This window comes from Halyomorpha halys, unplaced genomic scaffold (genome assembly GCF_000696795.3).
Source record: "Halyomorpha halys isolate HHAL.00 unplaced genomic scaffold, Hhal_1.1 Scaffold207.1, whole genome shotgun sequence".
Taxonomy (NCBI): domain Eukaryota; kingdom Metazoa; phylum Arthropoda; class Insecta; order Hemiptera; family Pentatomidae; genus Halyomorpha; species Halyomorpha halys.
The window spans coordinates 27,013-50,369 of NW_027104696.1; the positions used below are offsets into that span (position 1 = coordinate 27,013).

A 23,357-nucleotide genomic window follows, 5' to 3' on the forward strand; every position below is an offset into this window, starting at 1 on the left:
ACACACACACACACACACATACTGTAAGATAATACTCTGTGGAGGTAGATAGACACTTGTGTCAATCAAATCTACAAGTGTGTGTGAGCATAGGATTTCTGGAATAAACTAACTTTTTATATCTTTCAAGCCTTTATGAGACCATTATAAGACATTACTTTATGAATATTGAAGAAATTAAAACTAATTAAATGCACCAAAAAAAAAATTAATATTTTCGAAATGATAAAAATAAAGTAATATGGAAAGTAGTATATTTTTATAGTAAAATTTGCTGTTTAACACAGAAACCAAAATAAAATGACTGAGGGGAAGACTGGTTGGAGAAATTTAGAAATAAAGATAGTAACTACTTTAAACATTGGGCATTTTTATTCTAATATTTACATTTTTACAATTGATGTTTATTTCAAATATCATTTCATAAAATAGTAAATAGAATTTTTTAATTTTCTTAAAAAAAGTCAATGAAATATAGCTATTATATATATCTTCAAAACTAAACACTTCTTAAATAAATTGAACAAAATATACATAAATTATGAATTGTCCTCACAATTCTTTTGTATTGAAATTCAAAATTCAATTTGGAAAGAAGCTTTGCATACTGAGCCATATATATATATATATATATACATATATGCCAAATGGTTTCAGGGTACCGAAGAGGTGTATTAATGCATTAAAGCCAAATGTGATACCCAAAAACTTGATTTGGTTGTTTGGCGCATATTAAATTGCGCTCATATGTACACAGGGTAACGGTTCAGAAATTCACCGCAAAAACATAAAATTAAATAGAACAAAACATTATAAAATTACAAAATAAAGGTATTTAGAATACAAACATATTTGCGGTGCTCACCGCATGTTATTGTTAAATGTTAGGTTTTTCAAGGGTCCAAGAGGTAATAAATTGGATGCTCCCATTCCTCCTACAAAACAAATATAAAAAAAATCATTCTATAATTAATAAATATATTTTTAAGTTATATGTACATTACTTCAATAAGGAACAAATCAGAATACTTGAAAGGATAATTTGAATTAAGAGAAAACAATTATTTGACGATTGAATAAATTGTATTGATACAATTTACTAAATAATAATAAATTAAGTATAAGAAATACAAAAAAAAAAAAAAAAAAAGTAGAGCCTGAAGTAGCAGGAGTTTTTAATTAAAGAGTTTATTTGAAGAACTTTTAACATTTTTTTTTTTTTTTTTTTTTTTTAGAAATTAAGAGTACTACTAAATATTCTAACATTACAATATAGAGTTGTCTAATAAACTATTTTCAATCATGGGATCAAAAAGTTAGTATAGAACCATAGAAATTCTCTTTCCCCACTCATACAAAAAATAATTATTGTGGATATTTAAACTTTTAAATTTCAATCTTATAATATATTTTGTGTTAGCTTGTTTACTAACATTATTCACTCAGTTCAGTGGGCAACCAATCCCTCTTTAAAGCAGTTCATTTATCTTAATCAATTATTTATCTCTATAACAATATTTGGTTTAACAATTTCAAGTTTTTGTTTTTATAATTAAAAAAAGCTAATTAATCTTCATTTTTTTTTTCATTTTAAAACATGAAATTCACTTTTAAAAAAACTGAAAATAAGACTAAGGCTCTAGGGAGTCACTATTGTTTGTTTTTTTTGTATCTATTATTATTTATCATAATTAAGTTTGGTTAAACTCAGTATGCAGCAGTAGAATTTTATGTAAGTTCATTTTTTTTTGTTTATTTCCACTTTTATCATGGGAAACTAAATTCAATATATACTAATAATAGGTGAAAATTGTTCGCTTACTGTAGGTAGAAAAGGGTGTATATAAACCAAGAGTTGAACAGAGGAATAGCTGATGTAAATGTACTTAAAATTGAAAATACTAATATAGTTAATCTATAAATATGCATGTATATTCATATAATCATCATTACTTCATTTTGTCCCCTTTCATTTAATTTTTAATAGAATATACCTTAAAATTTACGATTTGTGTGAGGATTAACTTTTTTTTTTCAACAGATGTTTCTAATTTTGTTTTAAAACTTGAAAATATACATATCAGCATTAATTGCTTTTTCTTGTTAATTACTTTTAGTTAATTTGTGTTTTAATTCTTTTTTATTTTATTTCATTAGAAGTTAGTCATCCTATAATTTACGATATAGATAGTTTTTCCTTTTACATTTTTTTGTTAATTGTTGTTTCATTTTCTAATTTATTATTGTAATGATATTTTATACTTTCATTTTTACTTTTACCAAGTTTTATTTTTACTCCAAGGCTTTACAATCTATGTTTGATGCTTGTAATATTATAGGGACTAGTCCAATAATAAATAAAGAATATTAACATAATCATTACTTGATAAGTTTTAACAAAAACTCAAAGAAATATTCTGATTTCAAAGCTTCATAATAATATTTTTACATTATTATGATGCTATTTATCTACATGATACCTAATTTAAACATTTTTTAAACATATGTAAATTGAATATGAAAATCTATAATAGTTTTAATTTTTACTCTTCCATATTTTTACCCTGAAAATTATTTTCAAAATGGCATCAACTAATATTCTGAGTTAATATTTTAAAAAATATTGTAATTCAGTAAGAGCAAATGCATAGATATTAGTTCATGAACCAAAATTCATTATTCAACACAAGAAATTACAGAGTAGAGTAAATCGTGAAACTGAAGTAGATAAATATTGACATACCTATATTACAAATAGCTGGATTTGAAGCTGAATCAACAGCAACAACTGGAAGCCCGAACATTCCACCACCAGAGCCACTGTGGAGCTGAGCTAAAGGAATTACTGATCTTATACCTAAGGCTGCTAGTCTTGAAAGAACACCAACCTAACATGTAAATATCAGTACAATATGAGAAAATAGATATGTCTTAGATAACTAATGTTATTTTCACAGAAAAGCACCTGTTTTAGGTCTACTATAGGAATCGCCATATCTGGTGAAGGTCCACCAGCACCATGGTATTTTTGCCGGTGAGCTTGAAGTCCAGCTTCAGTAGGATATTGAGCTGTACATTCCCGGCATCTATATTAAACATATACAGCTTTTAAGCATTCATTAAGATGATATAATACACTAATATTAAATTTATCTATTAGATTAAATAATGGTAATAAGTTTTCAACTTGAGGGTTTCTCTTATTAAGAGGATTTTCCTTATGCTTTTCCAATAGGACAAATCATACTAAGTCCATCAGATTAACTAAAATATTCTTCAGTAATATTAATGAAAAAGATTGAAGAAAAACATGAATCACTTTAAACTCATATATTTGTTTATATATAATATAACTTATTTTCAAAGATTTATTTCATTATACATTACATTTTTGCAATATTTTGATCCTACATTATACATAACTCTAATTTTTATTTAGTGATGTTATAGGTATTCAGAACCATTTTCAAATTTAAAATATGCACCTTAATAATAATACTAAAATTATAATAAATCATTTACAATATGGTTTGTACATATATCGAACTTTGAACTACAAATAATAAAGTAAAAAAAAAAGTTCATTTTTACCATACATTGGTAATTGCTGACTTTAAAAATTTAAAACACCCATTCTATTAATCCTGTGAACTACAAACAGTTTGTCTATTTTTATTTTAATATTAAAACAATATTAGATCACAAAGAAAAAGTTTAAATTATTATATAATTTCAAAGAATACAATTTTCAGTCAGATGTAACTATCTAAATAGTATGCAAAATCATTCTAACAAGTATAACGATGCAATTTTGGTTCTATTAAAATTCTAGAATATATTTAATCCTTATCAGGCACTAGCGTGGGGTACTAAAGTGGGCTTCTGAAATGCAGAACGAAGAGAAAGGAAGCATTATGAGGGTTTTATTAGGTTCAAAATGTGTCCCCACGTGAAAGCCCACTTTCCTGTCATATCTTTTATTCTTGTTTGTCTAAATTCTCACCCCATACTTAATTTAATTATTTTTTATATTTACTATCCTTCTTTTTTCTTTTGTATTCATGTATCTTATTTTTTAATTTATATTCATGTGTTACCAGCTTAAGTATACTTATATTAATTACTTTATTATTTTTCTATTATATGATTTACATACCTGTATCCCCACTCATTTGGTATACTGTCTTTCTTAATCACTAAAATTTATTGTATTCCATTATTTTAACTTTATTTCTTCTTTGTTTTTCTATCCATGTAAATTTTAATTTTTTTTTATATATATATTTTTTACTTTATAATTTTTTTTTCAATATTTCTTCTCCCCCTCTATTATGTATATTATCATTTATTGTTTACCTAATTTGAATATTTTTTACATTGTTTACTTGAAAATTATTTTCAAATGTGACGTACTTAACTGCCATTCCCTCTGAACGGTTCACTCTGACTTTGACTTCCGTCAAAACAGGTATGAATTCTTTCTCGTTCATTTTCATTTGATTTTATTCTTATCCCTTTTCATCTCTTAATTTGTACTTTCTTTAATATTTCTTCTCTTTATCTGTTACTATTACCGTTTTCATTTATTGTTTATAACCTTTAATTTTTCTTATTAAATTCTATGTTTCATTGTATACCCTAGTTATTTTCCACTAATTTTTTTTTGTACTTATGACAAGTGTTTGTATATTTTTTAGCCCTAACAAAGCCCTGCAACATGGGGCGAAATGTTGGCTCAAATAAAAATAGTACACCAATTTACTATTTGAGTTTTATTTGACTGCACCTGAACCAAATACCATTTATTGATACACACGGTCAATCAGCAATCCAGTCTGTCACAAAACATACGGGACCCTCAAGATGCAAACACTAGTAACGATATCCACCGCAGTGCTCGCCTGTTAAACCACCATATTGTTACATCACCGGAACTTTAACTCTCCATGTGCCATTACTCCTACTTTATCTTCTCTTACTTCAGCATCACTTTGTCATCCTTAGCTTCTTCTTCTGATCTTCTTAGTCATCCCCACTGCCATTATCTCTCCAACTGTACTATTTTACATTGCTCTACTAATATTAACGTTTTTTTCGCAATTTAAATTAAAATTCCCTCTTCATAAATCTAATTTTAACACCCTGTGAAATCTACACAAGTGCCTCACAGATAAAACCCAACAACGCATTTTCCTACTGAAATGCAGATCTTATTCAGTTTTTCCAAAATCCATAGCTAATTTGTTTAACCAGTTTTCGATACCCTCTTTCCTACGTTCTAAATATAATAATATTTTAGTTAGAAATTATTTCCTTTACACATACATGAGATTCAAATATTTATTTATTTAGAAAAGGGAGTGATATATAACTGGAGATGTCAATTGCTCGGTTACGGAAACTTAACTAATAAGCAGTGCTACCGATTCTCCTGACAAAAAAGTACTCACTCAGCGCCTTGAAAATACCAGTTTCAAAGGCAAATACCTGCCACTTTACCAGCTCTTGGAAAATTGTTTTAACTGTAACTGTATAATTGATACATTCATGATTGCACTGTTGCACTAGTTCTGGCATGATAGTTAATAGTACAAGTAATGTCAGTGAAGCAACTATCATATATGTGTGTGTGTGTCTTGACAATGAACTATCATACAGTTTCCATTATTGCAGCAAAATGTTAGCTACTACCATGATGTAACTTTTTGATAGTTATAGTAATGACAGCATTTACTGTCATAACAATATTACTATTGTGACTGTAATGAAAAAAATGTCAGCAGACTAACAGTCACATTGACTGCCACATTTAACTGTCATATGTATAAACCTTGACAGTAAACTGTACCAACATATCAACCTTATCAACTGCAATGACGATGGCAGAAAAAACATTATTCTTATATATTTGTCCAAAACTTAAAATTATATCAGGCTCAGGCCCCTTAAATTAACTCGTCCAATGCTTCAAATTATATCCATCACAGGCCTCAAAAATAACTCAACCTTGGCACATTTACATGTATACACTTTTATGCAATTTGTTTTTAATATTATATTTTACAAATAACTTCTAATTAATTTTCATTAATATTTTATTAGCTTATTTATTTGTTATTATAACTTGGTTTTCATTGTTTTTCAAGCAAACTTTCTGATTTATTTTAACATTATTTATGATTAAATCTCATTTATTTCATGACCAACTTGATTTGTAATGAGTTCGCAAAGACAAATGAATAAAAAAAAAAAAAATAATAGGTGCAAGACTTCACAATTTTTTATTCTTTTCAATAGAAAAAAGAACCAAAAGGAATATTTATTAACTGCAATAAGGAATTGAATACTTAGAACTATGAAGTACATTGAAAATGATACTTACTCATAAGCTAGTTTATTGGCCATGCCACCACCCCTGTGACAGACCATGTGTTGTGATAATTCACTTGGTGTAGGGAAAGCCTTATCACAAATCTGACAAATTGAGCGGCCAGTAGGTCCACACATTCGCACACCACGATTCAAAGTCCTTCTATCACAAATAATTATTATCAGTACATCAACCATATAAAAAAACTCATGTGAGAAATACGTGCATAACAACAGAAATAACCATCAAATTAAAAGTTTTTATCATTCACATAAGCTTAACTAAGAATGGATCCAAAATAAAAAAATGAATTGCATTAGAACTTAAAATTTAGTTTTAATTCTGTATCTATATATTTTAGCTTTAGTTCCAATTGTGTCATATGATACTAGCAAATTAATTCGTTAAAAAATATGTTTTTAATAAATAAAAGAATTTTTTTTAAACATTTACAATAGGTTGAAAGATTAATAATATAATTGGTGAACACTTAAACCATTTGCATCACTAATCTTAATGTACAATCTACATCAAAAGGCCTATTGTCTTAATTGAACTTCTGCCTATATCAGCATACTTATTCAGAAAAAATAAAATATTAAAAAAATATAATTACCTTCTTGGTGTATCAGATTCTTTTGTAAGGTCAACAGTTGGTAGTTTATTCATTGGTGCTTTGGGAGCCGGTGAGATAAAACCCTTACAACAAAAAAATTACATGTAATTGCCAGAAATATAAACACACACAAAGAACATGATCGGCAACACTTCTATGTCTATTCAGGATCAGTAAGGATAGTATTTCCAAGTTGATACTAATGGACTAAAAGTTTGCCCATTAGTTTATTGAACTGAACATAAAAAAGTAAGTCTTGCTGTCTGAATAGTTAAGTTACATTTCAAAACTTTAACCAAAGTTAACCCAATTTATTTTCATTTACTGAAGGATAATTGGTCAAGACCTATTTTCAACAGGGATTAAAGAATTATCTGCTAGGGTAGGATAATTTTCCAGAACTGATGGCCCAAAATTAGAAAGTTTTGAAATTTGTGAAGAAAGTAAGGTAACAGCAAGGGTAGGAGGACCTTATGATGCAGAGATGATATGACTCCTTGATCGATTTGGAACCTAGAGCCCGTTAACTACACAGCTTTATAAGGCTTTCATACCCACTGAAGGCTAAATTATCAATCACCTTAACAATCTTTATTACTAAGCTTAAGAGGACATCCTGGTCCAAAAATGGACTGTTGAGCCACCAATGCATTTAAAAGAGAATTTAAAATTAACTGACCAATGATTGGGTGAGATTTGCACAACAATAGTGATCAATCCAACCTAAAATAATATTAGAAGTAAATGTAAGATATGATAGTTCAGAACTCACAAAAATTTAAGGTTTGAGTGGAATAAATTTAACAAAAATGATTATAGGTAAATTTTTTTTTTATTTAAAGGTAAGGTTAGGTTAACCCTCAGCACAACAGGAGAGTCTGGGGAACACAAAGCAATATTTATTTGTCTTACATTTTACTCTGCTGTACTAAGTCATTTGTTTTTTTGTTATATAATCCATTTTCATCTAAATAAATAAGTACAGTAATAAATTTATATATATATATATATATATATATGACAATATGAATAAATGACATGTAAATAAAAAGTAACTTGGTCCTGACAGACCCACCGATCACATAGTAGATTATGATTCTTATGGATACTAAATATGTTGAGTATTAAGTGCCCTTATTCAAAATATAGTTTCTATTTTTCTTTTGTTTTAAGTTCTGTTCCATTTTCTTGAACATATTGTTTTCTTTTCAGGAATTCAATTTTTTTTTTCTATATTAGTGCTGTAATCTACAAGAATACCTAAAGAATTTTGGTACCCATAGACTCTAAATATAACTGCCATGTAACAGGCAGTCCTCTAGAATGAGCCATATAGTTTGTCGCACATTGCAAAAGTTACAAATTTCACAGGATTATTCTTTGTATATGACCAATCCTCAATAATTATAACTTCTTCTCTTCTGTTTTGATATGAACTTTTCCAAACCTTAAAGTAACTTATTGCATACTTAGGGTTTCCCCATAGCTGAAGCCAAATGATTTTGGTTTAGTATTTTAACTGTTAGGATATCTTTGGTACAGACGACCCTCGACTTTCACACATTTTTAAAGATTCAACTGTTTAATCCTCTGCGATCCAAGAAAATTGTTTAACTGAATATTTGTGGCGCCCAGGGGAGCCGTGGCACACACTTTGGGAATCACTGGCCCAGATAAAGTATTCGTTGAAATTCTATCCAATGATTCTTTTCCGGATTTTTATTTTTAATTACTCTGCAAGACCTTAGACAATTTTTCTCATATTCATTGGATTTAATTGAGCAGGCTCCATTAGAAATTTTTGAAGAGCCATTCTTCTTTTATTTTTTTTATTATCTAGTTACATCTCCTTCCTTACCAGGCAACACTTTTGCCTCAGTTTACTGAATAGGCTTAGTAGGCTCAGAAGAACTACAAACCATTGAGGTGAGTCATTTGTAATTTATAATAAATAATGATCTTTATAACAAGCAAATCTTTCTCATAGGGATGATAAAATATATTTGTTAGGAATAAAATCAGGTGATTATATAGAAATCAGAAACTCCTAATATACAGAGCTCGAGAAAGAGATCAAAGTGTCCTATAGCTGTTATAAACATCAGGAATGTTTGCTTACTGCATCACTTACAATAGCAGATATATCTTAGCAGAAATAAGATATGCCATTAGTTGAACACAAATATTTCCAGGAACATGCAGGTGAGAAACTTACAAGAGGTCTTTCTTAATAATAATAATATTCTTTATTTATTCTGGGATTGATTCCTTAGAATAATATATAGGCATCAAAATTAGGCTTTAGAACTTTAGAGTAAAATACAAATAAGATAACTAACATAACATAAGATGACTAACACTTCTGATAATAAATAAAAAATCAAATACAATTAAAGTAAAAATAATAAATGATAAGGTTCAATTTCTGCTAATATACATAAAGGGGGCAGCGGTAGCAGCACAACCCACAGGTTGTCAGATCGAATCCTGGTCCCACCCGGGCTTTTTTCAAACACAAAATAATGCAAGACTCACTCACAACCTCCCCACAGGCATTTGTGAGGCCCGCTAGCCAATGGGTGGCACTCACGAAAAAATAGGCGTGGGAGTGACGAACCCACCCTACGAAAAAACCACATCAAGAAACGCGTGATGTATTAGGAAATACACTGCATGAGGACTTAGACCTCCATGGTCTGTTGCCCATAAAGCAATAATAATAACAAGTATGAATGAAAATCTGAAACATAAAATGTAGAGAATATATAAACCTTATTTGAAACTTTAAATTGCTATTCTTCCAGAATTGAAAGACCGAAGGTATGTGATTTGGAAGGGTATTAGAACTACGAATTAAGGAGGGAATAGAATTCCATAGGGAAGAGATACGGATAAGGAAAGATCTACTAAAGGCTGCGGTTCGATGGGCAGTTACCTATAGGTCTGAAGGCCGTGTGCGGGTACTCTCCTCACTCTTCCTAAAATCAGGTGACAGAGGCGTCCCTGGGGACCCCAAAGATGAATCGTACAAAGTAATTAACCGTTTTAATTTTGCTTTGAGATCCCCAGAGACACCTCCGTAAACCACACAGCAATAATCAAAGTGGGAGAATATTAAGGAAGTAACCAGGAGCTTGCAGGTTTCAAAAGGAAGTAGGTGACGAAGATAATTTAAATGCTTTAGAGTGGAGAAGGTATGATGGGAAATGTCGGAGACATGGTTTTTCCAGGAGAGAGTTTGGTCTATATAGTGTCACCAAGGTTTTTAATGTATGGATGGAATTGTATTGGATTGTTGTTTAAGAATAAGGATGGAATGTGAGGAATAGTTTTCAGGAGATGATTGGATCCTATTACGATTGGCTTAGTCTTCTCTGCATTCAACTTAATCTTGTTTTCTGGGCATAAAGTGACTAATTCAATTCAAGTCTTCTTGAAGTTTCTTCGTGGCAACTAATAGATCAGAAGGTGGGAAGGAAACCAGCGCAAAGCACTGTTGGATAGAGGATGATTTTGTAGTTTGGTAAGAAGGATGTTGTGGTCAACCATGTCAAATGCTTTGGAGAAATCTAGGAGGATGAGGATAGTTATTGGTGTTCCATGGCAGTCTGGAGGTCATGAGTTATTTTAAGGAGAATGGATTGTGTTGAATAGCTAGGTCGAAAGCCGGATTGGAGGGGATTGATGAGGGAACGTTCTTCTAGGAAGTTTGAAAGTTGGTTCTGAACAAGGCGTTCAAGCGGGTTTTGAAAGGTTAGAGAGGAGAGAAATAAGGCGGAAGTCAGGTGAAGAAGGATTAGGGATTTTATTTAATGGTCGAACCAAAGCGGTTTTCCAATGTGAAGAAAATATGGAATTTTCCAAGGAAAAATTGTATATATGATAAAGTTTGGGAATAAGGACTGGGAGAAAAGATTTAATCAACTTAACAGGAGTCTTGTCTGGTCCATGATCCTTGGTATAGTATCTTAGAATGGTGGCTAGTAGTTCTTCGTAAGATATGTGGGAAAAAAAAGAAATTTTCTGGATTGAAGGTGTTATTTAGAGTATCAGGAAAGATTGATGGATCAGTAGCATGGCAATTGAAATAGTTGTTGAGATCATCAGGTGTTATTGTAAGAGAGCTGACTCTGGTAGGGATAAATTTCAGAGTATTTTCCACTTGGATTTGGGATCGGGAGCATTGGAGAGGGCATGATGAATGTGAAGGGATTTAGCATGTCGAACTGCTAATTGGGTTGCATTACGGAGTAGTTTAAACTGTGTATAATCTGCAGGCAGGCGGGTCCGACAAAATTTGCGTCTAGCTGCTTCTCTTTGTTTTATCATTGCCTTTGTATCTGGAGTAAGCCAAGGTGCAATTTGACGACGTAAGGTTCGGGGAGGAGCATGGATGTCTAATATAGATTGCAGATGTGAAGTGAGGGTAGATATCATAAGGTCGATGGAGTTATAGGAGTGTGTAATGTCCAACTGGACGGAATCAAGGTCAAGTTTCAACCTTGTCAATCCCCTTCAGAGATTCACAGGAAAGTAGGTCCAGATTACGGTATGATATGATTTTAGGAGTAAAGCATTTACTGGTAGGTCGTACAATATTTTGATCAGATTGTGAGATGAGGGGAAGGGAACGAGGTGCTGGGAAGAGGAAAGGATTTTTACAGGAGTCACAGATAAAAAAGGTCTAACCAGGTATCAGAGGATTGTGTGTAATGTGTTGGAGAATAAGAAATGAGGTGAAGATTGATTGTACATTAATGTGACAGGAACTGAGGACATTAGCCAAAACTGTGGGATAGTAAATGGAAAACTAAGAAAAAGGTTAAAGGTTGAGGGATAGAGAATAACAATATTTTATATACTGCTACAATTATATAGAATGTAACAAAAATAAGAAATTGAAAGGAATTTGTTGCTTGAATTATCGAAATTTGAAAAAAATAGTCAATAAAGATTGTTATAAAAAATTAAAAAAAGAAGAGATGTAAATAGAGAAAATTCTATAAGTGCTATTATTAAAGTGTAGAAAATAAATATAAATAAAATATCTTCTAAACAAAAAAAAGAAAATTAAAACAATATTGTGGTGACTTCAATACTGAATTCAATTGAAAACGTCCAAGTCGCTGGTATTGCCTGTGGTGACCGCTGAATCACTGAGGCGGGTTTATTGCCTTTTAATGTGCTGGACCCTGTTCACATTCAGAACAGGTTCATCTTTTAATAATATCTGGGTCTGAGCTTTTAACTTTGACGCATTTAATATGATAAATATTTTGACAATTTGTACATGAAATTTTCAATTTATCTTCTCTATAAATTGATTTATTGCAGCTTTTACAAATTACCATCTTGATGTTTAAAGAAGAATAAAAAATAAAAGAAATTTAAAGGGCTTGAGGTTAATAATAACACGGTAATAGATAGTTTGTTCATGTAGCTACTTAAGGATAAAGCGCTCGGCCAAACAAATCCCCACTCCTGTCCATCTGTACTGAGTAACCAATATCTTCAATATTCACTATTTTCTCCAGAAAAATTAGAGTGTCTAGGGCCACAATATTTTACTAGGTTTAGCTTGATGTGAATTACGAATTTATGACAATTTTCTCTGAAATTTTCGCTAGTAACTAGATGAAGAGAGAAAGAGATACAACAGAGATGTTCACGGTACAAGTAATATTCTATGACTCTTAGTTTTATAATTTAGAAAGAAAAGCAAACAAGCTAGAATAGAAAAAAAATCTGCCATGAAGTTTAATAACTTCAATAAGTATTAATATACTTCCATTACAGTGGAACCCCGTTATAACGACCTGTTTGGGACTTGGGGTGAGGTCGGTCCCATAAAAAGGTCGGATTAAGCGGAGTCTGTTACGCTGGGGAATTAGACTTACGTATGTTCAAGGGTGAATGAAAAATACATAAAAATTAGAATACAAAACCAATTTATCCGATGCAGGTAAGACTTTTTTTTAGACATCGTATAACGCTTTGATGTTAACACTGTGGAAGATAAGATTGAACCGATTTTTCAAACAAGGAGCGAGAAGTGAATCATCTTTCCAGGAAAATAGTTACAAAGTACAGAGGAAACGTCGTATGTATACAAGGGGTGTTTCTTCTCAGAAATAGTCGGTTTATGCGAGGAGCGATGCTTCAAAAGGTCGGACTATAGAGAGGGATTCTATCGAAAAAAAGGGTCGGTTTATGCGAAGAGTCAGTTTATCGGGGGTCGTTATAACGGGGTTCCACTGTATTTGTCACATTAATGCCAGTCAAGCCAGCTAGTACAATGTACAACATTGAAGAGATTGTCGCTCTTTAATTTACTACCTCGGTATAGAATATCCTTTTCTTTTTTTGTATTTTGTGATCTCTTTCTACTCCTTCTGATGTTATTAATTTTAACCGAATTTCCAGAATCCTTCAGCTTCCAGTAACCTCAACAGTTTTTGTTAGTCACTCTTCCTCAGCCAGCGCTAGTGGTACGTATGAAGTACTCAATGAACTCATAGCCAGCATCTAATGTCTAACCCATTACGACCCAGGGGAGAATCCTGAAGGTTCTTCAGAATGCTCTCATTTTTTGAAGAACTTGTATGTGGAGAGGAAATAAGTAATCCTAATGAAGAAAGCTACACTGCTAGCCAAGAAAAATTTTAATCAATTACTTTGTACCTATTAAATTAACAGGTGTTGATGCTACCTTTCTTGCTTTACTACAGAATGACCTGTCAATTGTTAATAAACCTTACTGCTTGGTAAGTGCGTAAAATCCCTACTCCAAGAGGAAGCCTAGCACTTGATTCCTACTAGTTAGAATATATATTAGTAACTAAAACCAGGGAAAGATTCTTATTAAAATCCCAAAGCTTTCTGGATGATAAGCCTGACATAATTTCTGATAAAATCTTTAGAAAAGATTATGGACGAGCATATTAGAGATTGAATCATTGTCAAGAGATTACTCAAGGCTATCAATTAGCAAATCAGGCAAATAAATTCTGTGAAACTGCTCTACATCATCAATCTCTAGGATTGAAAAAAAAATATTTAAATAAGAAAGAAATTATGGTAGAAATCTTGCAGTTACATATCATTATAGTAGCTGTATTGGAAAAACTTCAGAGAGGGCTCAAACCAGAGATGGGACAGGCTGAAATGTGGTGTAAAGCACTTAGAGGCATGCTATCACCAATGTGGGCTTCTACACAGGGTATGCAGATGTCTTAAACTAATCAAGGTTGAATGGTTAAACATAACCTAATGAATTGCCATAAAAAAAAATAAATAAATAAAAAATTTCAAACCAACAATATACTGATTGCTTTTATTTCAAGCGTAGAATTAGATTTAGGTTTGGAAGAATATTGGAGGTCCAAATTTAGTTATTAATTTTATTTTAAAACTTATTTATTAACAGTGAAAATGATTTGACAATATATTGACTACAATATGGTAGTAATAACACTGACCCAACTCATACTCTAATCTGAAATAAATAATACATGACTAAAAAATTTAAAAAAAAAAAAAAGGAAACTTAGTTTTTCTACTGATAAAGTTGACTGTAACAAGTTCAAAAATAATTAAACATACAAAATAAAAAAAAATGCTCAGTTTACAGATGAACTTGGAAGGAACATATAAGATATACAAAAAGAGGAACACAAATCACAATCACATTTCAAATATCACAGTGTTGGATTGGCTGTATAAACAAGCATCAAGCAAGGTGAAAAATACAACACTGAATTAAATATGTACCTTAATACTCAAGGTAGTGCATACAAATATGAGTGCTAAAGATAAAGATATTGCAATGATCAACCTACTTTCCCACGAGGATTTTGTTTATAACACAGACATTAAAAAACAAAGGAACTTGAAGACAAGCATTACCAAAGCTCTCCACTTATGACTGATGAGTAATATTTTTAAAAAAAGGGAAATTTTAACATAAAAAATAAGTTAAAATCTAAGAAGGAATCAGGTTGGGATATTATTAATTTGGATATTTTAAAAATAGTTTTTGAAGCATATACTAGAATAATCAGTACAATACATACATTTTTTTTAAGAATCAATTTTCAGACAAGAGAATAATAGAAAAATTCCCCAAAAAGATTATACAACATATGATTTCTTGGTATAATGCCTGTTCATGGGCAACATTTATGAGATTAATTAAAAATCAACTTGCAGGCTACTTAATAGAAAAAATCATTGAAAGAAATCAATACATATTAAAAACTCAGAAAAGAAGAGACAAAGCGCTACACACATTGGTTGAGGACACTAAAACATCTTTAGACAAAAGACGATACTTACTTGTCGTCATAAGTCTTGACAAAAAAAGGAGTGTTTGACCACCATGGTGGCTAGGTATATTCAGAAACCTATAACAATACAAATATTCCAGAAACATTCACCAAATTATACAAAACTAGTTTGTCAATAGAAAACTTACATACACAACTAGTTGATTTACTATTAACAAAAAATTAAACCTTGGAACGTCACAAGGCTACTGACAACCAACAAAGCTCTCGAACTGCAAAATGAACAAGGTTTTGCTGATCGATCAACTGACTGACACTGAAAGGATGATTAAACAAATCTTACTTTCAACAAGGATAAAACTAAATATGTTGCTCATAATAGATAAAAGATCAGACCACTACTTGATATTAAACTACACAATAAAACTAATCCAATCCCAATAATTCACATATTCTTCAAGAAGTAAATAGAAATAGATATATTACATTCTATAAAACAAATGTTCATGGATGATGAACTATCTAGAGATCTCTAGAGCTACAGGTCTACTAGTGTTCTGAGAATAATACACAAATCAGGGTGTCTAACAAAGTAACTGTAGTTCAAATTTATATTTAAAAAATAAATAATAACCACATAAGGTGTTATAAAAAAAAATTATTTGCATTCAACCCATCTTGAAAAATTTAACCTCGAATTTTAAGGATTAGGGTTACTTTTTTTTCTTGCTTGGTTACAAAAGTTATCCTATCTTTGAGTTTTACTGTGAATTTACTCACAACAATTTCCATTTTTTGCAAGGATTCCCCGACTTTACCCAGTTATAAACCATGGAAAGACACCATTTTTTCCAGAATTTGGTAAGGAGTTATTAGATAGCACAACAGGATTAGAGAGAAAACTAATCTTTTATCAGCAACTTCATTTACTTCAAAGACTAATTAAATCATAATCAATGCCAATCACATGTAACTTCATTTAGTTTACTACTTATGCATTATCCAGAATGATTCCTATGGAAGAGATGGTAATACAAATAAATATAGACCCAGGATCGCAGAGCAAGCAGGAGTAAGAATGCCTTGTTCGAAGTTGTGTGGGTTTGATTTTCATCAATTAAGATCATGGCAGTCCCATAAATCTTAATACTTCCATTCTAGTTGGGTTGGGTGGGAACCATTAGTTTGTCATCAGTTGTTTACAAAAATAGACTAATAGGTCAACCTGCCTGGCTTATTCTCCCCACCAATAACAATACCTAATAAATATAAAAAACTTCTTACCAACTACAAATATTCATTCTAGACAGGTTTGACTGAAATAACCATTTATCCTGTAGGTATAGTAGTCTTACTGAGAGACATTCACTACATCATAACTGAAATGGATGGGAATAAGGGAATAGGCTGTGTTCGATGAGAATGATTATGACCAATTAAAAAAAAACTTTCAAGAAAATACATAATACCATTTAAATAAAAACTATAGCATGAAATTACATTTTCAATGCAGAACACAACAGAACCAGCTATAGCTTGTCTACAAGAATATGTCAGACAAAGGTCGAATTAATGTGGTATTAAGTTGTCACTGAAACCTCCTCCAAAGCAAATATAAATATAAGATGAACCATATGCAAATATTTTCAATAAATTTGTGAATTTCCATTTATTTATTAACTGGTTTTTGGAACTATTTTCAACCCCTAGTCCATAAAAAATTCCCTTTGGTCCATTTTCTATCTCTCCTATAATCATAATCCCTTCTACTCTGAATCATTTTAAATATTAGTAAATAATAATTAATAAATTTTGATTTATTTAATAAATATCTTATAATATTCTCGAAAAACACTGAAAATTAAAAGAATAATATTTATGTTAAATTATTATACTTTGTCTTTAATTTATTCTGGAGGAACATTAGTCCCAGAATAAGTAAACTTTCTTTCATTATACTTCATATCAATCATAAATCAAGACTTTTTCTTTTTTCAGGTTAAGCAATGTTTTGGATCTAGAAAGAAAAGGTACCTTGGTAGATTTAATTCAAGGTATTACTAGGGATCTTCTCTAATAGTACCACTGTTTCTCCATTCCTGAGTAGCTGCTTTTACTGGGTTGGCAAAAAGGACCACTAGGCCCACTTGCTTATATTTAATTTCTTTAATATTTAATTTTTTTTCCTACAACTAAACTATATTTCATTGTTCTTGTAAATATTTTTCACTTCCAAAAGCAGATAGTTTTCAATTTTATAAGCAGTATTGTATTGTTCAATACAGATTTGACATATAGGTCAAGACTACGGCCCTTTGGACACGTTGCATTTGCATGTGTCTTACTCATTCTAGGAGTTCTACTTGTCTTACTTGATATTTTGTCCACACGCAAGGTGAGATTTGCTTCTTGCTCAAAGTTTTGTAAACGGGAAAAATAGAGCATTCTTTACAAGATTTTTTAGTTTTTCTGCGATATCAGATGATTTATGGACTAAATGGAAATTTTCCAACTTTTTTTTTTCTTTTATAATAATACCTCGTTAACTGCTAAATAGGTGTTTCTGGTTCAAAATATTTTCGACTTTATAGCCGTAGACCAAAAAGACGAGTGTGAAAATTTTTGTGACTTTCTTATTATTTTTCAGCTATTTTGGGAACGGGGCTTAGTTGATTTATCTGTTTTAAACGATTTTTTGACTTTATAGATAGAGATCAAAAGGAAAACGAGTGTGAAGAAAATTTTCTGATTTTTCATTTGCTTATCTGCTGATATTTTGGGAACAGCTGAATGGATTTTTTAGTTCCGAATGATTTTCCAACTATATAGATGTAGATGAGTTAAATTCTCCAACTTTTCCACTAATATTTTGGGAACGGCTGTATGAATTTTCCTGTTTCGAATAATTTTCCTTCCGACTTGATGTGGGAAAAAAAGAAAACGAGCGTGAAAATTTTTTAACTTTTATTTTGCTTTTCTGCTAATATTTTGGGAATGACTGAATAGATTTTTAGTTTTGAAATTTTACGACTTTATAGATGTAGACCAAAAGGATAAGGATTTTGAAAAGTTCAGATTTGCTGGTGTCGTAGCTAGCATTCTGGAAATTCCCCAGATTTGTTAAATACCAAGTGAAGAAGCAGGGGCTGGCAGCGCTACCAGAGAAACTCTACTTAAGGATCGATGAGACACTGAACCAATAGAAAATGATGCTGCTGAAGGACTCGATTGAAGAATGAAAAGGACAGAGGTTGGCAAGCCAGAATAATGCTACACTGAGGAAGTTCTTCCCCACAGTCTATGCAAGACTGAATGGTTATCAGGGTCCTCCTTGAGATTATCCCACAGATCCTAACAGGAAATGGAGGGTTTTGGGGAAAGATGCAGAGATCCAGAAAAAACATCAAACACCAGTGCCCCACCTGTGGAGTTCCTGGAACAGCAGAACATGTAGTAGTTCTTCTTGTTGTCTATAAAGTTGGAAAATCATTTAGGTATTAAAAGAAAAGCTAAAAAAAAAGTTAGAAAATTTTCCTTTTCCATTTAGATAATCTCTAAATAGTAAGAAATTCATCTGATATCGTAGAAAAACTCCTCCAAAAAAAAAAAAAAAATCTAGTAAAGAATGCTAGATTTTTACAATTTACAAAAGTTTGATTAAGACGCAAATCTTGCCTCGTGTGCGGACAAAATATCGAGTAAGACCAGTAGAACACACAGGATAAGCAGACTAGTAAGACACAAATCTAGCTTCGACTTCGAGCCGATTTCATCTCGTTTCACGTGCGGATCCCAACTTAAACCCTTCTTTGCTATTTTTGTAGTGAAACACTTCCTCTTCTCAATAAATAAAATAGTATAAAATATTTATTAAATTAAATAGAATAAAAGAGACTTTTACTTCAATCAAATTCCATGTCATAATTCTAAAATAATAAAATTGACAAAAAATGCTAAACATAAGAAATTTCAATTATAACTAGCGAGATTCTCATGTATATTTGTTTAAAATTAAATTTTATACTCAATTCATGGAATTGAAAAAAAACGTACTGCTGCTCTGTGCTGTGATGAAGGGGTAATAGAAATAGCAGAATTCAACTGCCTTGTAAGAACTGGTTGGTTAGAGGCTACGGGTTGAGACCTGCCACTAGGAACAACCTAAAACAAGTAATTAAAAGAAAAATAAGTCAGAGGAGGAAAATTTTATGCCGAAATTGCTACATATATACTAACTTTTCATAGTGTAACCCATATATTTGGTATAACTTTATTTTTTTTATCCATTGACACTACATTCAGTAAAAATATTTATTAGATAAATAAATCAAATGGTATCCGTGTTTAGTCTTAACACTATTTATTATATCACCAGTCAAACGTTTCGGCCTATTCGGCCATCCTCAAACACAATCTTAAATATAAATTTACACCTGACATCCAAATTTAAAAATGTTTTGCAGGCTATTTTGCCTACGTCATTAATTACAAGTAAAATTACTGTTAAAACCACTGTTTCTTACTACCACTATTATTTACACATTTCAACAGAATGGTGTGACTGATAAATAGGAAAATTGTACGAAGTGTTTAAAACTAGATGTTTACTTCAAGACTCTGGACTTACTAAAATATTTCAGGCAAAAAGAGCATCTACTGTACTATATTTAAGAAACAGGGACCTACCAAAACCTCTTTAGGCCCGACATTGTATGAGATTTCCAAAAAAGCCTGATGTTTAATACCAGAGAATCTTTGGTAGTGAAAATGCTGGCATGAAAGCTATGGTCCAAATACACAAAGAAAGTTGGAAAAATGGGATGGTCTAATCAATAACTTCTATTCATTGGTTGCTGAGACAATCTAAAATGCTATAGGCTCATGAATCATGTCACATAAAGCAAATATTATGAAGAAAGTAATTTATCCAGAAGAAGAAATTTTTATCAAAACTTCCTTTAAATACCTCTATGATGACTTTAGAATTTCTCAATAATTAACAGAGATTAAAACAACCTTGATCATCTAACTATCACTGAATCAGAAGAAATTCTAAAGGACAGTGATAAAGGACTATTTCTTAGTTTTGAAGAAACTCTTGTGGTCAAACAGGAAGACAATATTCAGAGATCATCAAAGATGCTTGAACTAGAGAAAAAATCAGCGATTTGTTGAACATTATGTTGAAGGACTTACTTTATATGATACTGTGGATGTCACTGAGGCCCTTTAAGGTGAAAATAAAGAAGATAGGTCAAAAGCAATAGAAAAGGAATAAAATAAAGAAGAACCCCTTTCTATGAGAGGGTATGTTCTGTTCAATATCAAATTCAACTGTACAAAGTAAGAAGGTGCATTAATATAAAAACAAAACGAGAAAATGATGCCATTAGAGAGCCGGGCTAAGCCTTTTTAAATCAGTAAACAAAGATAAAACATAAGAATGTTTGGTATCATTGAATATAAATCTAGTTATAAGGTGGACAAACATCCTTCTCACACACCAGACAACCTAGTCAGATGCATAATAAGGAGCTGACAAATATTTAGAGAGAAAGATCCTTACAACTCGTAGAAGCCATTTAAAGATGGCAATAGAGTTTAAGTAAACTTGTGCCAATGTAAAAGAAGTAAATTGAGAAATTAGGCTGCAACTCCAAAATAAATGTTTAAAAAAGTGATCATAAGATTTTTTTTAGTAATTATGAAAATGAACAGACATACTTTAATCTAAATCTAAAAATATCAAACCAGGGTATTTTTTACAAATAGGGTAAAAATCAAACTTATAATATCAATTCATTGCCTGTATTCAACATTCTAAAATTCACTATTTAAATAATAATAATAATAAAGGCATCAATACGTACAGTTATTCCACGATTGGCTAGCATATCGGTGACACTCTCCCTCTGTCTTTGTTGGGGTGTGGGTTGTGTAGGAGTTCTTGAAACTAAGGTAATAGAATCAGGCAATCTGATGTGAGAGGGTTGACTGTTTTCTTCTCTTCTAGAATAAATTATCTTATATAAAGATTTGATTGTTTTCAAAAATGGGTACATTATTAAAATTGATAAATATGAAAGAGCAAAAATACACTAAGAAAATACAATTGGAAGATTTTAACTTCAAGTCTTGAATCTATAAATAACAGGCAAATAACCTGTGAACGTTTCGCCAATTAAGACATTATCAGTACAGAAAATTACAATATCATGTATACACAGACAAAATGCAATACATCTTACATCAAGTCTCGAAATATACATCATCCCAAAACATCCAAACCAAAGAAAAAAAGTGATGTGTTTTTATGGACTATGTCAAATGGGCTACATTTTTTCTGCGCACATTAGGTATCCAAAACTCAATTACCATCATTCTGTTTTGAGTTATGCAAATTTCGAAGAATCTTGGTAGGTCTGAGTTAGAGTTAATGAAGTTTCTTTTGATTGTGAAGTCAACTTCATAACCTCTTGCAGTTCTTCTCCAGCCCACTTACCTCAGGAAATTTCAATGGAGAGAGATATTTTCAATGAACGATTCTCATAAACAATCTAATTTTAAAACTATTTTATTTCAGTCATGGAACGACAGACCTTGGGGCCAACCAACAGGCCCCTGTCTGTTTCATAGTTAAGTACAAACTAATACTATTAATTTTGTAGTTTGTACTTGGTTCAATTTTACTGACATGTACAATGCTTTGATATGTATCAATGTATTAACAATTATTAATATTATAAAGGTCTTTGCCATGTCTTGTTATATCTCAACAAGGGGCACTTCACAGGTGGCTGATGGGCACAGCTGAAAGGGTCCTTGCTGAACAAATCTAATAAAAGCAGGTATTGCCTGCTGGCTTTGTCGGTAGGCAGGTCAATTATAAACAACACATGGACTAAACACTTTTTTAAGTGTACCACCCCTTGTAACGTATTTTTCTTGGGCGTGGCCGATGAGTGCCAATGGGAAATAAGGTTCCAAAAAGGTAACGCCTCTACGAACGAGAGGGGGATCTGACCAGGGGAGAAAAGAGAAGAGACAGAGACATGGAAAAGAAGGAGAGGTACAGAAAACCGAAGAGAGGGCAAGATGCACTTTGACCAGACGATGATCTAAGAATGGCTATAAGGCCTGCCATGAACGCCATCCCTTATGAACAAGATGACACTCGCATTACTATACACCACAGCATGAATCAACCAACTCAGCACTCATTCAGATATTTCATGTAAATCTGCTATAATGCACTCATCATATATATGTATATATTAGATAACAAGTTATAATGTAATTATCATATTTTATGGCAAACCATTTGTCTGGATCATTTCAATCATTTTAATAACATCATTTTTCAATCATTGTAAATAAATACTTACCAACATTGTAAATAAATACTTAGTTCCATTATGCAGTTTATTTGCTATTATATTACACAATACCACCCCTTATTATATTATATAATTAATGGTAACAACATTTTATAAATATGAAGGTATTTGATTGGTAAACTGGTAAACACACAAAAAGCTTTTGGAAAATAATCCAATTATAATAATAGTTTTGCAGGACTTGATATAAACTAATTAATTAACTTATTTTAGGAAATTGCCTTCAGCGATTATCCTGGCATCCCAACTAAATTCTAAGACAGATACATAGCTTCCATATCCCTTTTCACTTAATAACTTCGGTAATATATTATTATTTATATTTGAACTCCAATAGTCATCTTTATCATGAAACAAAAAGTATTACTGCTTGCTTTTTGCTATTGGTATACCTATATTTATGGTGTACACTATTAGCCTTCATTAAGAAACAGGATCCTGCTGGTAACTTGTCTTCAAAAACCCCATTAACATTCTTATTTTTATATCATATTATTCTTATTATATTATACCGCATTAAGAACTAAGTTAAATCATGTAACATTATTAATATTATGTTCAGTCGGATTGTGTCATCACACAGTTCATTTATCTGGAGAGAGATTATCTGAGATCCTAAACAATATGTAATCCACTCTCAGGAGAGCCGTAGCACACACGCACATACCTCAGCTTAGAGTTCATAACAA

The 23,357-nt window shown here is 31.3% G+C and overlaps 1 protein-coding gene across 10 annotated transcripts in view; it reads right to left on the bottom strand.

Annotated features, from left to right (window-relative positions):
* Window positions 1-403: 403 nt before the first annotated feature.
* LOC106679488 (uncharacterized) overlaps window positions 404-23,357 on the bottom strand; it is a 66,654-nt gene continuing 43,700 nt past the window's right edge. For 8 of the 10 annotated variants that reach the window (XM_024363127.2, XM_014418680.3, XM_024363126.2 and 5 more), the window contains 7 exons: window positions 21,142-21,280; window positions 19,325-19,432; window positions 6,987-7,069; window positions 6,383-6,532; window positions 2,966-3,086; window positions 2,744-2,888; window positions 404-935 (listed from right to left, as the gene is read on the bottom strand). In XM_024363127.2, coding sequence (XP_024218895.1) covers window positions 862-935; window positions 2,744-2,888; window positions 2,966-3,086; window positions 6,383-6,532; window positions 6,987-7,069; window positions 19,325-19,432; window positions 21,142-21,280 — 820 coding nt within the window. In that variant the 3' untranslated portion in view covers window positions 404-861. The remainder of the gene's footprint in view (window positions 936-2,743; window positions 2,889-2,965; window positions 3,087-6,382; window positions 6,533-6,986; window positions 7,070-19,324; window positions 19,433-21,141; window positions 21,281-23,357) is intronic. The other 2 variants (XM_024363125.2, XM_024363124.2) reach the window with 2 other exon arrangements.